Source organism: Oryza glaberrima, chromosome 6 (assembly GCF_000147395.1).
Source record: "Oryza glaberrima chromosome 6, OglaRS2, whole genome shotgun sequence".
NCBI lineage: Eukaryota > Viridiplantae > Streptophyta > Magnoliopsida > Poales > Poaceae > Oryza > Oryza glaberrima.
The window spans coordinates 10,632,798-10,648,737 of record NC_068331.1 but is presented as its reverse complement, the minus strand read 5'-3'; the positions used below and the strand labels follow the sequence as shown (position 1 = coordinate 10,648,737).

The 15,940-nt window shown below is 43.0% G+C and overlaps 1 protein-coding gene and 1 pseudogene across 2 annotated transcripts; one reads left to right on the top strand and one right to left on the bottom strand.

The window, feature by feature from the left end:
* The first annotated feature begins 1,928 nt into the window (after positions 1-1,928).
* Positions 1,929-6,660, top strand: LOC127776304 (putative F-box/kelch-repeat protein At1g13200; annotated as a pseudogene).
* Positions 6,661-6,782: 122 nt separating this feature from the next.
* On the bottom strand, positions 6,783-15,444 carry LOC127776303 (enhancer of mRNA-decapping protein 4). Of its 2 annotated transcripts, XM_052302662.1 has the most exons (14): positions 14,515-15,444; positions 13,822-13,871; positions 13,575-13,731; positions 13,269-13,487; positions 12,656-12,784; positions 11,012-11,585; positions 10,667-10,915; positions 10,056-10,582; positions 9,074-9,433; positions 8,882-9,001; positions 8,174-8,344; positions 7,891-8,049; positions 7,619-7,744; positions 6,783-7,411 (listed from the first exon to the last, which is right to left on the bottom strand). In XM_052302662.1, the coding sequence occupies exons 1-14, from the start codon at positions 15,277-15,279 to the stop codon at positions 7,103-7,105; spliced, it is 3,915 nt and encodes a 1,304-aa protein (XP_052158622.1). In that variant the 5' UTR covers positions 15,280-15,444; the 3' UTR covers positions 6,783-7,102. The 2 variants fall into 2 exon arrangements, with proteins under 2 accessions (XP_052158622.1, XP_052158621.1); XM_052302661.1 differs by having other exon boundaries at positions 10,056-10,915.
* Between the last annotated feature and the right edge of the window lie 496 nt (positions 15,445-15,940).

Sequence of the window (15,940 nt, the reverse complement as noted above, 5' to 3'; positions counted from 1 at the left end):
CCACCTCCTTCATGCATGATCCCTCTCCATATGCCGTTCTCTCTGCATCCCGCATGTGTTATCGGAGCCGGCTCCCTACTAGTGGAGAGCGAGAAGGACGGGGAAGGGGTTTCTAATTTCTAGGAAGGTAATTAGGAAAATTGTTGAAGTCAACTTTTTATTAAACTAGCAAATGCCTCTGCTTCGCTACGGGTAAAATGAATTGTCAAATGCTAAGATGTTGACGACCAAATTTGGTAAATTATGAACCAGGTTTGACATTGGGATCGAGGCGGATTCGATATAGAGATCGATTCGAAAAACAGAGTATGCATCGACTGTGAAGGCATCGGCTGGAGTCTGCATCGGCTGAAATAGATCGGACAGAGGGTAGCCGATACAGCCGATAGAGATGATGCAGCCGATCCAGATAAAGATGGTCTCGAAGATGTTTCTAGAATCGATCGAGGTGCTTTATGAGGATTGCCGCGATGGAGACAAAGCTCTCGGATAGGCAATTATATCTATTAATTAGGATATTTCATGTAATTTCCTTAGAGATATGTTTGGGCAAAAGTCTGCCGCAAAGACTTATGGTATTTTAGAGTTTGTTAGAGATAAGAGTCGTGTCCGATATGGACATATTTTGTAATCTCGGGTATAAATAGACCCCGAGCCCCATGTAATGAATCTAACACACGTTTAATACAATCTCGACGCATCGCCACCCTTTACTTTCGTTTTGTTTTGACGAGTTCTTGCTTTCGGGTTGAGCTGCATCGGTTTCGATCTTTAACTAGAGGTAAAACTTGTTATGGCTCGGGATTAGTGCTTCCATCTTTATGATACTCTAATCTTTTTTTATGTAATTCGTCGAGTTATCATATATTATGTATAATCTTTGACAATATCATTATCTAACCTTCAATCGGCTAACATCTATTATTGGAAGGCAGCTAATTAGGTTAAATATCTATGTTGACTAGATTATACAGGATATCCACCACTCTATGAAACAACCAGCGGCTTGATTGTCTAGATATTGCCCTTCTTTTTGTACTTATAGCTGCATCAGTTGAGTTTGACCTTATAAGTCGTGATTAGAATTTCAATCTCTAGCCTGCATTCTGGTTGCCGATTAGGGTAGTATCGGGGTTTCAGCCGATCTTACCTGATTTAACTACTTTATATCTTATATGTTTCATTGATATGTTAAATCCGCCCTTTATGTTAAGATCTTGTTGCATTTAGGTATATTAGGCTTCTGTTTGATATATTTTACTTGCTTTAATATCTTAATATAGAGTGGTATTAGAGTATTAGCTGATACATGCTAGATCTATCTGATCGGCCATGTTATGAACATCTATAATCTCATTGATAATATATATTTTGATCTAAGTGATTTATACTGTCTCGACATGGTGACCGATCTATCCCAATCACTTGATTTAAGTATATATCGACATAAAGATTATATATTGTTAATATCTACAGCCGATTGAGTAGATTTAGTTCTTTCTTACTTATTCATGATTGCCGATCGATTCACATATGACATCGGCTCAAAGATAAATGATACGTCATCAGCGGTTGGCCGATCGGCTTCATTTATGGATTTAACTGCGGTTTCTTTGTCTTTATTTCTTGTTGATTGCAGGATCAAATCAACTATCACACTCACGAACCTAAAAGCAAGATTTTTGGACCTGCACTGAAGTTAAGCAGATCTTCCAGGCCTCGTGTTTTCGCATCAACATAAGAGTCACATTTAAACATGCTAAAAGGTATATACTCATAGTCCCAGCATGCTCGCGTATCCAGCTCACGATCTCGCTCGCACAATTGTACATAGACTCACGTGGAGATCGGGCATTACCATATTACGCGTGGACGAGGAATGGTGCACGTAGAGGAAAGGTTGAGCTTTTGCCGGTGGGTTCTCGGTGATGTCGTCGCAACTTGGTTTGCGGAGACGCGGGAAGGCCACCAATCTATCTCTTGGTGGCAAGCTTGTTGGTTGGTTGCTCAGGCTCCTGCTTGTTGAAGCTCTCTGCGAGAACATTATCCCTTTGACCTCTAGTGTTGTGTACCTCCGCCAAATGCCGCCATCCTAATTCTTGCATGTTTAAGGCAAGTTGGGGTACGGAGACTTTCTTCAATTCTCCTTGCAGTAGTATTCAAGTTGAGGACTCCATTCGGGTTGAGTATAGACTGTCTAGTCGATTCTTATTGATAGGATTGTAGTATGTGCTCTTCAGATTTGATGGAGAACTCCTTGACAATCTTTTGTTCGGTCCGATGAAGCTTAAGATAAATTTATGACTCATCAACAAACCTCCAATAGCGCGGTTTCCGTGGAGGCAGCCGAAGGGGTCACCGGTCTGTCAATCGGTGTCCGCGTCTTCAGTAGGGGCTCATGGACGTGGTCATCACGGTAATGCCGTAGTCCCCTATCGATCACGTTCATTATTGTTGTTTGGATTATCCTGGAGGATGTTTTTCTTAGTTCAGCTGGCTTTACCTTCTAAATGGGTGATGTTGTTCTCTATGTCTTATCTTTTATTGCCATGTACTGGGATGCCATTTTCTTTGAACTCCGTCTGTAATCCTCATTATATAAATAAATTTATGAGTTCTTAAAAAAAAAAGAAGAACCTATCTATCTACTCAGCAGTCGATTTTGGATTTCCATTTTCCATGGCAAATTCGATTATGAGATGGATGCGGACAGGTCGGCCGCGTGGTCTCGAAATTCATCCGAGATTGGCGATTCCGACTCGTTTTCATGTTTGTTGTCACTCTATCTGTTCATAAATATAAGTACATCGCGCATCCTCTGCTCATAGTTTTCCACCCATATTATTCATTCACGAGTCCAGTCTTCTTTTTTTGGTGCGTTTAATTTAGGTACCATGGACGTAATTGCCACGAAGAATAATAAGAAAGCTATAGATCGCAACCCACAAGAGCCGACGACGACGTTGATCAAGACGTACAAGAGGAGGAAGAGGAGGAGGGTGCAGCGCCACTGCCACCCCGGCGCATCATCCCTCCCTAACGAGCTCGTCTACGAGATCCTGCTCCGCCTCCCCGTCAAAACCCTTTCCCGATCGAAATCCGTGTGCAGGGCGTGGCGCGCCACCATCTCCAACCTGTCCTTCATCACCACACATCTCAAGCAGCAGCAGCAGTCTGCTGTCTCCAGACACGAGCAGAAGCCGTCCTTCCTCATCACCCCGCACACCCTTGACAGCATGATCGACGACAAAGAGCCCTGGCCAACCACATTCTCCAACATAATCACCTTCTACCGTTGGCAGGAGACCGAGCAGGACGATGCGCACCTTGTGCGTGCGACCAACCTACATGGGGAATTCAGGTCGGTTTACGGCATGTCGCACTGTGATGGGCTTGTTATGTTCCCCACCAATACCAGGTTGTACGTCTTCAACCCAGCTACAGGCAAGGGTTTACACTTTCGTTTTCCAGCAAATTTCGGTGGCAACTGAAATTTTTTGGAATTCCGGTACTTTTGAAAGTTTGATAAATTTTGAATGGATTTGAATAAGTTTTAACCAAATTCACAGAGGTTCGAAAACATTTTTGAAAATTTTGGGTGAGATATGTGCTTGTCGGTGGGAGGGTGAAATTGAGATTTTCGTTCTGAAATTGCAACCCCTTACTACAGGTGATGTCCTCAAGCTGCTTGATGGCCAAAAGGCCAAAAGAGCAGGTTCCAGACTGCAGGCCTAGGCCTTTGATCTTGGCACCAACACTTACAAGATTGTTCGGTCCTTCGACCGATCCATCGATTTCAATCAGCGGGCTCACGATGCTGCCGGGATGGAGGTGTTCACTATCGGCAGCCGTGATTCGTGTTGGAGGACCGTGGCGGAGGATCCACCGTACCCGGTTACGGATGACCCCGTGTATTTCAAGGGTTCCTTGTATTGGCACATTTGCAAGGAACTCCTCCAGGAGGGAAGCCCTCCTCCTCCACAGGGTTTCCTCCGCTTCAATTTACAAGATGAGACATTCGGTCTTGTACTCCACGATGTTGTTTCACCATCTGACGAAACACGGCTCGACCTGGTCGAGCTAGGAGGAGAACTGTGCCTGGCTCAGTACCTCGGGACAGAGATAGTGATATGGAAATCATCACCTTCTCCGTCTGATGACAGCACCCACCAATGGGATCGTCTTTACACGATCGGTAATCTACCTAACGAGGGGGTGGAATTTCAAACTGTTGTTCGACTTCGCTGATCATTTCCTGCTCCTTGGACTTGGTTTTCATATTTACCGCTACGACAAGGTGAGTGTTAGTGATATGCCCTAGAGGCAATCATAGAGATGATTGTATCACATACTATGTTTACATATTTATCCGACATTGTTCTTTGAAATAGATAACTCCTTATTGGTTAATGAATATGTGATTCTTTCATGAGACTCTTTATGTTGTTTGTTACTATTTCTAAAGGATCCCTGATCAAATATCATATGTGGAACAAATATGTTTATATGATCAACACATGTATTAATTGTTGATCATGTCTCATGGATCGTGGTATAGAGATACCAAATTAATAATGTGGACACATGTTGGTGAACATGTTGTTGGATAGACCCAACATGAGACACTGCAAGAGCCATATGTGTTGTGTCATCAGTGATCTCATTGAGTGTTGGTGTTGAATCCTTAGACTTGAGATTATCATGGTTCTCAACATGTGTAGTAGCTTACTTAGGGACTGCTAAACGCTATTCCGTAATTGGGCAGTTATAAAAGTAGTTTTCGGGTATGCTATGAAACATGAATAATCAAGATGGGATTTGCCCCTCCTATGGACAGATATCTCTGGGCCCCTCGATGTTGTAGATTATGGAAGTGCATGGTCATGCCAAAGGTGATTGAGGAGTCAATCACAAGTTAAATATTCTATCAACAGGTTCGAGTGAATGATTGAGCTATTAGAGGATGGCACATATCTAGCCTTGAGCTTAATCGATATCGTGAGGCAAAGGGGTTCATACTAGTATACACTAGAGGTTCAGCCGATATGATCTTTATGTATGCCCAGTGGGTCAATACGTTCTGCTAGGGGCCGCTGTTGACGCGTGGACCGAAAAGGAGTTTTCGGGTTACAGCCGAGTATATATGAACCTACAGGGTCGCACGCTTAATGGGCCGGAATAAGGGGATTGGATAGAGATCCAATATGAGCTTAATTCGGATAGGGATCCGAATAGGAGTCCTACGGGCCTTGGAGGCCCGAGTGATGGATCCTATATATTCGTGAGGGGTGTGACCGGCGGAGGCATTGCATCACGTGAGAAACCCTAGCTGTCACTTCCCTCCCCGAGCAAAACCCTAGCCGCGCGCGGGTGCTAGCACATCTGCGCGTGGCGTTCCGTCCCTGTACGTGTGGATACCGGTAGAGACGCCGCTAGTTTGCGGTACTGATCGGCGTGGGAGTACGGCGAGGAGAACGCACGAGGAGGAGAAGGTCGAGCCGGTGCGATCGACTACTTCCTCTACATCGACGCGCGCTAATTCGCGAGAGTTCCTTCAACTTCTCAGCGTTTTCTTCCGCTGCACAGCGCGTCAAGTGATAACGATCTATGATCTAATACTTGCATGGTTCCTGGTTTACGCGATAGAAAATTTTGATTTATGCTATCGTAGGCTACGCGTATCCCAACAGTGAGCCGGTCTGCAGAGGAAGTGGCCCGTGTGGATCGGCTCAAGTACAGGAATCCCAGATCAGGCGGTTTGGATTTTGTCGGGGAGGATTTCTACCTTGTCAACATGATTTCCTACACAGAGAGTCTTGTTCCATTAAAGGGGGGCGAGATGGCACTCTTGCATTGAGAGGCTGACCGGCCGCGCCTCTTCAATTGAACTTTGCACAAGATCACTAGTTTACTGGGGTTTTGTATTTGAATTCTTTTGTGTCATTTCTGTATATGCATGGATATGCACTGAACAACAACGTTTCAGACAAGCTTTGAGCTGCCTTAGTTGCAATAATATTATTTATTAATATGAATAATTTTCTTGTATCTGTACATGGCACAGAAGGCTAGGCCGTTGTGGCATGGCTGGAGGTGTTGTGCTTGGCTTGCCTGTGGTGCGTGATTTGTTGCCTTCCATCATTTTCAGGGCGCCCGTTTAAACTCAGGTTTAATTCCTTTGTGTGGCACTAGTTTTCAATCCTTTTATTTTACAGGAGAAGGCTAGCCGGAAAATGGTGAAATGTGATATTAGGATGGATGGACAGGCGGAGCATAGTGCTATGAGAGCACTATTAGGATTAGTATATAACTTCTATATTGGGTCTGTTCCATGAGAACATATTTGCAGTAAGTATTAGAACCTCTTTTATTGGGAATGCCGGTTGTAAGAGGTGATACGAAAATGCCCAGTTGTCGGTCTCTGGTGATTTTGCTCTTGTAATACGCTACTCCCTCCGTTCCATAATATAAGAAATTTTAAGTTTTTACTTGCACTGTTTGACCACTCGTCTTATTAAAAAAAAATTTGTGCAAATATAAAAAACGAAAAGTTATACTTAAAGTACTTTGGATAATAAAGTAAGTAAAAAATAAATAATAATTTCAAAATTTTTTGAATAAAACGAGTGATCAAAGCAGTACAAGCAAAAAGTCAAAACTCCTTATATTGTGAAACGGAGGGAGTATTTCAGTCTATCACTTTCAATTCAGGTCATCACTCATGGGCCACAGCAAGTCAGCAACAAACATCTCATGCACGGTTTAAACTAGGAACTAAAATCACGGTTTAAACTAGCAACTCAACAGAGGTTAACAGTACAGAGCTATATTCTGCATGCGCTGAATAACATGTTCAAGATGACAGACCCACATGAAAAATGTCAGCTCAGTACGGGCTGGAACACAACGGACCAATTTACACCAGATGCCCACCATGCTAATGACTAGTGGTCCTTGGCTTGTCAGCCACAATGTATCACCACCACCACCACAACTTTTATCGGTTTACTTCGCTTTTCAAAATTTTATCTGTACAGGGATTGCAAGAATGTTGCCCAAACTTACAGCAGCTACTGAGAGAGCACGCTACTGAAGATGGTTATCACTTGTAGGTCAGCAGCACCGAGTTGATTACGTGCATGATCAAACGGATGTTGGTCGCTTCCGAGGAACTGCTTGCTGGCAGTGACCGTTGGTGGTTCAAAACGCCATAGACCTGCTCGAATATCGGCCTCACATGCACAGCGATCATAGGATCTGTTGGACTGATTGCAACAGCAACAGCCGTCATCCACTCAAGCTTTCTGGGCGTGTCATTGACGATGTCACATGCTAGTTGCTGGAAAAGGGCCAAGAGGACCCCTTGGTTGAGAGGAATGGGGTTCATTCTGCATAACTCGTGCAGATCGACCTGACAGAGGATTTAAGAATATCAAACATCCATAGCAGGTGCAAATTATGGTAATGAAAGCTCGGATGGTGAAGCAAAAGTGCATCAAATCCACACCAGCATGCGCTAAGTATGAGTTGCAAGTCAGCAGACAATAGACATTACTTGGTTTGTTCGCAAAGGATGAAAATGGGAATAGCTCAATAACCATAGTCGAGGTTATAATACCTGAGAGCACAGCCAAGACACTATGGAGACATCACTTCTTTGAAGAGCCATTGTAAATGCTTCATCAAATTTGCGCTCAGATATCAGTCTGCTTAGCTCCTTAACAGGATCCAGTGGAGCATCGACCTGAAATTGAAACAGTGACAATTGTAAAATGCTTCATTATTTACGATGCATGAGTAAGAGCAAGATTACTGTGCCTGTATTAATTCATTACAGATCAGCAAAAATAAAAACAATGAAACATACAGATAACATGGAAACTGTAATACCTCCGGGAGACTAGCCACTGGTCCATTACTAGGCTGCAGAACACTTGTATTATGCGATAAGGAGCCCCCCGATGAAACAAGTGCCAAAAGCTTACGCTGTCCATCAAGCAACTCTGATGCAAGACCCTGGTTTATCGATGATGCTGAAGCGATTGTTTCCTGACATAAATTCAAATATGAGGTCAGAAGATGGTGTGAGTGATATTGGCATGTTTCCTTCATCTCTGTGTCACTTCTGGCACTCTATGCAATAAATGCTCAAGAAAGAAGCCGGCAAACTTACCCTGAGAGTTTGTGCTAGTGGAGTATGTGCTGTTGCAACCTGCTGACGGATAGCAGCACCATGCTCAGACATGCCTTTCTGGAATGCACCATCTACTTGCTCAAACATTGTCTTGCAAGATTGTTCAAATGCTGGAATGATTGTTGACTCAAAGCTAGAGCGCAAAGCATCCTGAAAGGATCAAATTAAAACCAATCAGTTACTTGAGTAAACACTACATAAAAGTTTTTTCCCTCGTGCAATCATCCTGTATCATATTAATCATAGATGAATCCATTCTAAATAATATGTTGATGCAACTTGAGTTCCTTGGTGCTTGACGCCTCGACTGAACTAGTTAGCGAGGCATATTATGGTGTTTGGTCTATACTGAATTTCAAATCCTTGAGAGATGTTCATGCTGCATGCCATTATGTCACAGTTTGGTCAAACAAAACAAAAATATCACTATCTTTTGGATTATATTATGAACGACTGGCGTGTACAATCTTCCCAACCAAAGTACCAAATACTTGAATGCAACTCCATCCTACACAATCCGATGCATAGATGGTTTTCTTCTGACAATAAAGCGACCGAAAATATGTGATGCACAAGAAAATATAACTCAGTGAAACAAATCTGTCATGAACTCAACATAAATCATGGGAATAATAATATCACATGTCCATCTGGAATCAACAACCTAACTGCTTATAATATGCATACCTGAAGGGCCTGCTTGGCAGACGTATGAAACTGCGTTTGGATCTGCCTAGCTACTGTAGCTTCAAGTTTTGTACTTAGGGATTTGTCCAGTTGATTCACAACCTTGTCACCAAGAACTTTCTGAAAGTAGAAGGGCAATGAGAGAGGCGTTGAGGGAAAAAAAGAACATCAGAGAGAAACAATAGCTACAACCTGGAGTGAATCAGAAACAGCAGAAGATAGTGATTTCTCAATGATAGGAGCTGTTGTCCGTGCAACAGCAGGTCCAACTGAAGATATTTCTTTCTTTAGGGACTTCTCCAGCATAACAGGAATATCCTTGTTTACAGCAGTTGTGATGAGAGTAGTGATATGCTGCATACGCTCTCTTTCAGCCTTTTCATGCTTTGCATTTTCCTCCTGGAAACGGGCCCACATGGCATCAATGTTCGCCTTAATGGACTTTTCCATGTTACGACCTAAAGATGTCTCAATCCTTTTGCCTTCCTTTGCAATAGGAGCAGATACAATTGTGCTCAGCTGCTTTTGCAGGTCACTATGCATGGCCATTAGCTGCAACATGCACAAGTTAATAGAAGGAAATTTAACTCCTGTCACACTGAAAGCCATCCTTACCCTTAGTCAAGGAAAATAGTGATGCGTTCAACATACTGGTTTTCTAGAATAAGAATGATTGTGGTGTAACAATTTAACAAAAAGAATAAGAGTGTAGCTCAAAGGTGGAGAGTCCAATATGGTGGCCCATTTGGTGTATGCTATTTATATTCAAGAACAATATAATATCACATCTCACAACTATTCCAAGTTTATATGTCAATGACACTAACTAGTCTTCTTTCCTAGCGATCCAAAACAAAGACAAGTTACACAAACTCCAGTGGTACAATCAAAGCCAAAAATTATACTTTTAGATTACTGCAACTAACTTGAACTGATAGGCGGCCACTGAACAGCAATATTCATGTGTGAAAGGTGTGTAGTAGGGTTGAAATATGGGTTACCAAAAATTAATTTATCTATAATTTGTTTTTAAAATTGGAAGGGTAGTTATTGAGAGAAAATGATCCGGAAGCCAGCCAGCTATTGGGCATAGCCTACCAATATTATATTGTAAATGAATATGATACGTTAGACAAGTTCCATTGCAATAGATTGGACAAAAATATGTAATCACCTGTTGTAGTGTTTCTTGAATACCAACTTGTGGAACGTTATCAATAGGAGGGTTTACGTTGCTTGGAGGTTCATGAGAGGAATCAGCAGAGTTGTAAGTGCTTGTAGAAGGAGATAACTGCCCAGAAACTTGAGGATGAAGAACTTTCTCCTCCTTGGTAGCCAAGGTTAACTGCAAGTTCCTAGAAGCATAACCATCACTAGTTTTCTCTGGAGCTTCACTTACAGTGTTTTCATCCCCAGCACCAGAAGGATGTTTCAAAAGTGTAGATACTGATCCATCAGCACTCCGAGATTGCGAATCTTCCACACTGTATTTGTCAGTTGTTACCAAGCGTTCACTGATTGTGTTTACAGTTTGTTCAGCAGTCTTGGGAGGTCTCTCCCTTTTCTCATGAACAATTTGTGTCTCCTTGACAGCTTCAAGTTCAACACTTTGCTCTGATTTTCTCCCAGCCACATGTTTAGCATCCACTTCTACATTTTGAGAACTGCCAATAGCAATTGTTTCTGGAGACGAAAGGACACCTGAAATAATTTCAGATGGAGTTATCAAGTGCGTAGCATTTCCTCCCACCTTAAACATAGGACAAGGATCTGAGGTTTTTGTACCATCACCCTGGCTGCCTCTTGGCTCTTCCTTACCGAAACTATCCTTCCTACCAAATGAACCTTGCCCACTTGCACCATCAGAATTCATCCTTTTCTTACTTGAATAATCAAGAGATGACGGGTCTATATCACGATCACCAAGAGATGGACCTCTTGAAGGACCTCTTCTCAAGGCACCTTCTTCTAAATATCCAAGGTCAATGCTTGATGGAGGAGTTGTGGATTGAACTTGCGAAGGGACATTCGCTTCTGCATAAGCAAATAGAGCAGGTGAGATATTGATGACAAACTTAACAGTGCCATAATTAATGGAAGCATTTGGATGTGAAGTTTCAAATGTATTACCTAGGGCCTGATTATTGCTTGCTGGTTTAGTTGGACCAACAACAGAGGAATCAATCAGACTAGTTTCCTTGGATGACTCCACCACAGTTACTTCTGCTGGAGGTCTCTCATACACATGAGAAATAGCTGGATCTCTACCAAACCCAGGATTATCAGCTGTAGGAGGCAAACAAAGAGATAATTCCAATCCATACTGCTGGATAGCCATTGTCTGGACACAATACACTTGAACTATCTGTTCAGTATCCAGTTGGCTTTCGTGTGTTCCTGTCAGACTTAGAATAGGCATTGCAACTGTAAAATCCGCTATATAGTCCAATCTAGTAGAAGCAGGATCTGGGCCATATTCAACATGCACAGCATAAATAGCATTCTTTTTGGCATTTGCAAGCAAAATAAGGCTAGCTTGTGGCAACACTGCTACTTGGTTGAAAAATGCTTCCTCAAACCTATGTTCCAGAGAACTCACAAGCTCCAGTGTTTGAGTGCATCTCCATGTCTCAGAGTCACTTGGCAACAACCAACCTTCATCATTAGTGGAAGCCCAAATTTTTACTTCTCGATTGAGAGGGCCCTACAATATTTTCAGAAAAGATGATTTGAAGTAATTTGATTAAAGAGAGATACTAAACAAATAGGCATATTTAAGTTTTATGTTCTTTTTGCCTTGTACTCCCTCCGTCCCAAAATATAACAACTTATAGCCCTCAAGGTTTGTCCCAAAATATAACAACTACTTCACCAACATTCTCTTCTCAACCTATTGCAGCCCTCCACCATTCAATTTTCTTACCTACCTCCACTTCTCAACCAATCACAACCTTCTCCCATTTAATTCTACCCACTTTCTTAATACCCATGTCCAACCCTAAAAACCTTATATTCTGGGACAGAGGGAGTATATAAAAAAGGAATTCATATGGCTATCATAATAAAAAAACAATAATGAACCAGGGGATATTCTCCCTTCTGAGTGATATGAGACCTCATGATGAGCACACCCAATCACCATTAAGGCTGTGTTCGGCACATCCTTTTCCCAACCCCTCTCCCTCGTTCTCCGCGCGCACGCTTTTCAAACTGCTAAACGGTGTGTTTTTTGCAAAAAGTTTCTACACAAAAGTTGCTTTAAAAAATCAAATTAATCCATTTTTGAAAAAAAAATTAGCTAATACTTAATTAATCACGCGCTAATGAATCGCTCCGTTTTCCGTGCTACTGTTCCCGGTTGGGAACCCGGAATGGCGAACAGAGCCTAAATAGCATAATCATCATTTTGTAATTCATCGAGCAAAAAAATGGCTTAAATATGATTAGGAACTATCAACCATGTTTTCTTCCAAATTATTCACCTCCAGTTTTGCAGGCACCAATGCAAGAACTACTTTTCCTGATCAAGGTTTAATGAGAACTTTTAATATATTTAAACATTGTTGAATAAAGAATAAGCAGAAGAACAAGTTATGGTCATCATCATTTATCAGAAAAGAAAGCCTAAATTAATAAGCAAATATGCCTGCTGGATACAAGCAGACATTTAAAAGACCACTGATGAAAAGATAAAAAGAAATGAATAAGATAAAAAAGGTACAAGAAGACAAAACAAACAAAATGAAAATATCAAAATAGTACAAGAGTTCATACTGCTGTGATGAGATTTATATGCTGGGGATGCTCAGGTGCCGTAAGGAAAGAAACAGAGTAAACAGCTTGACCATCATGTGGTTTCAGAACAGACAGAGGCACAGATTTGCGATCATCCCAGATCTTTACCTGTAGGAAACAGAAAGTACACATTACAAAATGAAACTAGAAATGCAAGATAATGTTTTGATAGGTCCAACAACAATGGAAGTATCTCATGAAAACCAATTCTCATCAAATAAGAAAACAGATGCCAGAAGCTGCAAATTTTGCATTGGTGCATTAGGAAAGCAAATATTATACCCAATAACATAGCATTGACACCAATACCAAGCATAGGTTGCTGACCAGATTTGGTGAGACATGAAAGCACCTTCCATATAGATTACTCAGTCAAAGTGGATATAAAAGGTATCACATGGCAGTTGATGATGTTTTCAAAGCTAACAAAAGTGGAAACAAAAATATGTCCAATTAACATGTGAATGAGAGAGAATGTAATCAGAAAGTTTCATCTTGGATCTTCGGTTATTGGGGACCATTTATTTATTTTATTGCTTATCAGTAAGCATAAGTTCTAAGAAACAAGAAAATACAATGCAACGTTACATACCATGCCATCTTTTGATGCGGAAGCAAGACGAGTAGTCATCCATTGAGATAGGGACAAATCTGTAATATCTGCATCATGTTTACCAACCAAGTGAACGCCATCGACCAGCTTGTCGAGTGGGCATTTAAGAGGTTCTTCTCTACTGAAGTCCATTCCTCTTCCTACTTTTGTTGTGTCTATTTTTAAGACGCAGTTAGCAACTCCAACAAACAGAATCTCCTACAGGACAAAATGTACACAAATCAGTAACATAAAAGACAGTCAAAGACATTTAGTGTAGCATTGGTGATGTAGAAGAGACTTTACTTGCTTATGGGAGTGCCAACATATTCTTGGATGGTAAGTTTCAGCATCTCCTACAATCTGTATGGCAATTTCAATCTTTCCTGTGATTTGTGGTTTATTCTGCTCATCAGGTCCCTCGTCAATCTTCCATACATAGATCCGCCCATCTACACTTGCACTGCAGAATAATCAAACAAGTTATTAATCACACACAGAGAGAGAGATAGAGATTGTGGCAGTAACCAAATGTCATCCTCTCTACACATACCTTGCTAACCGATGGACATCTTCCGCAAAGAAAGCCATGTCCGTAACCCTCTACAGCAAACACAAAAAAGAATTCAAAACATAAATATAGAAATGAACTTCATTGCTAACTAAGATCAAGAGTGTCAATTAAATAAGAAAATGCCAAACTACTAAAAGATTTGGCATAACATCAAAACATCATTTTCATCACATAGGTAGTAGAAATTTATATGGCAAAATGTTAAAAAAAAGCACCCCATCAGGACATGGAAGGAGAATTAGTGCACTGCAAATGTGACTAGGTATTAACATTCAGGCTCTAGTTGCAGCCAACTTCAAGTTTCACTTTGAATTTCTGCAGCATGTAGTAAGCATATTAAGTAATTTGATAATGAAAATTCTGAATTCAGAGTTTCACTGTGTGCTATGAAAGTCAATTCCTCAGCCTAAAATCTCTAATACATGCCTCCATAGTAAAAATTATAGAGGCACATGCTGCTAAAGAGCAAAGAAGATCATACCAAACACACGCTACTGTCTATACGTATAGTATAATGCTTGCATGGCTCATGCTTAAACAAAAGAAATCCGTAATCCACGTTTGAGATACTAGCACCATGAGATGATAAAAGAACACTTAAAGTGCACTAAACAATAACAAATGCTCCTAAGTACTCTATAACATATCTATAGCTGTCATACATTTCATTACCTGTGTGTGCCCGCGGAGGAGCGAGCGAAGCGCGGTGTTGATGTTGAGCACGCGGATGTTGCCGAGCTTGAGGCCATACACGATGTAGGTCCGGTTCACGGCGATCTGCCTGCCGAGCACCAGCCCTGGGTCCGACGTGTACTTGGTGATGGGCGTCACCTCCAGCTGAGGCGGCTGCGCCTCGCCTGGCAGCCGCGAGTCCACGTCGTGCACGGCCCGGTCCCCTGGCCCCAGGAGCCTCCCCCTCGGCATCTTGCTGCTGCTGCTGCTCGGCATCCTCGCGGGCGGCGCGGACGGCATCGCGGGTAGCGGCGCGGGCGGCGCCACAGCCGCGGCGGCGGAGAACTCCGACGGCATCGGCATGGACACCGCCGACTCGAGGTGCGTGGGCGCCGTGTTCCCGAGCAGCTGCATGAGCCTGGCGCCCGCCGGGTTGGGAGCAGCGGCGGCGGCGGGGGGGTTAGGGTTCCCGGCGAAGGCGAGGTGGGGGTCGTTGGGGTAGGGGGGGAGGTAAGGCCCCCGGTGGAACGGCGGGGTGGCCGGCGGGTAGGAGTAGGGCCCGCCACCGGACGTCATCGGCGGCGGGACGACGACGCTGTGGTGGGGGGCGGGGGCGGCGGCGCCAGGGAAGATGCCGGCGGGGGCGGGGTGGTGGTTAGGGTTTGGGGCGGCGGAGGCGGAGGCGGGGGGATGCTGCTTGAAGAGGCGGTTGAGCTCGAAGGGCTGGTTGGGGGTGGGGTTAGGGTTCCCCGAGGGAGAAGCCATGGGAGGGGAGGGGAGGGGAAGCTGCGGCGAGATCTGGGGAGTGGAGCGGCGTGGCCGCGTGGGAGAGGAGGAGAGGGGGGAGCGGGGCGTGGTGGAGGTGGAGGAAGGAGGCGAGTGCGCAGGAGAGGGGGAGAGAGAGGGAGAGAGAGAGCGGAGGAAGAGGAAGAGGTTGCTGTAATTTTGCGGTCTGGCCCCTGGGGTTTTGCGGTTTTAGTACTGCAGTGCGGGATATGGTAGCAGTATGGCTGCCTCTAGTGAAATAATCGAAACCATTTTTTTTTAGGGAGTGTTTGGCTAATGGGATAGGAAAATGATTTCCTACTCACCAAAATACATCTTTAAATCTTAACCATTCATTCTTCCCGTTCCATTTAATCCAAAACTTTCATTCATTTTCCAATCCCAATCCCACTCCTCATTTCCCATTATCCAAACACACCCTTAAGGAGTGTTAAATCATCAAATATCTTGAGATGATAGGCTTTTGGAGTTTGGAGACCGGAGCTCTTCTCTCCTTTGCAAAGTGCAATTTCACGATATACTTTTGCATGACTCAATTCATCAACAAGAAGTCTCATGGGTAAAAAGAAGGCCTTAATATTAACCAGTTTGATTTTTAGTTTGTAAGATATAATTTATTAAGAAACCGCTCATTTCTGCC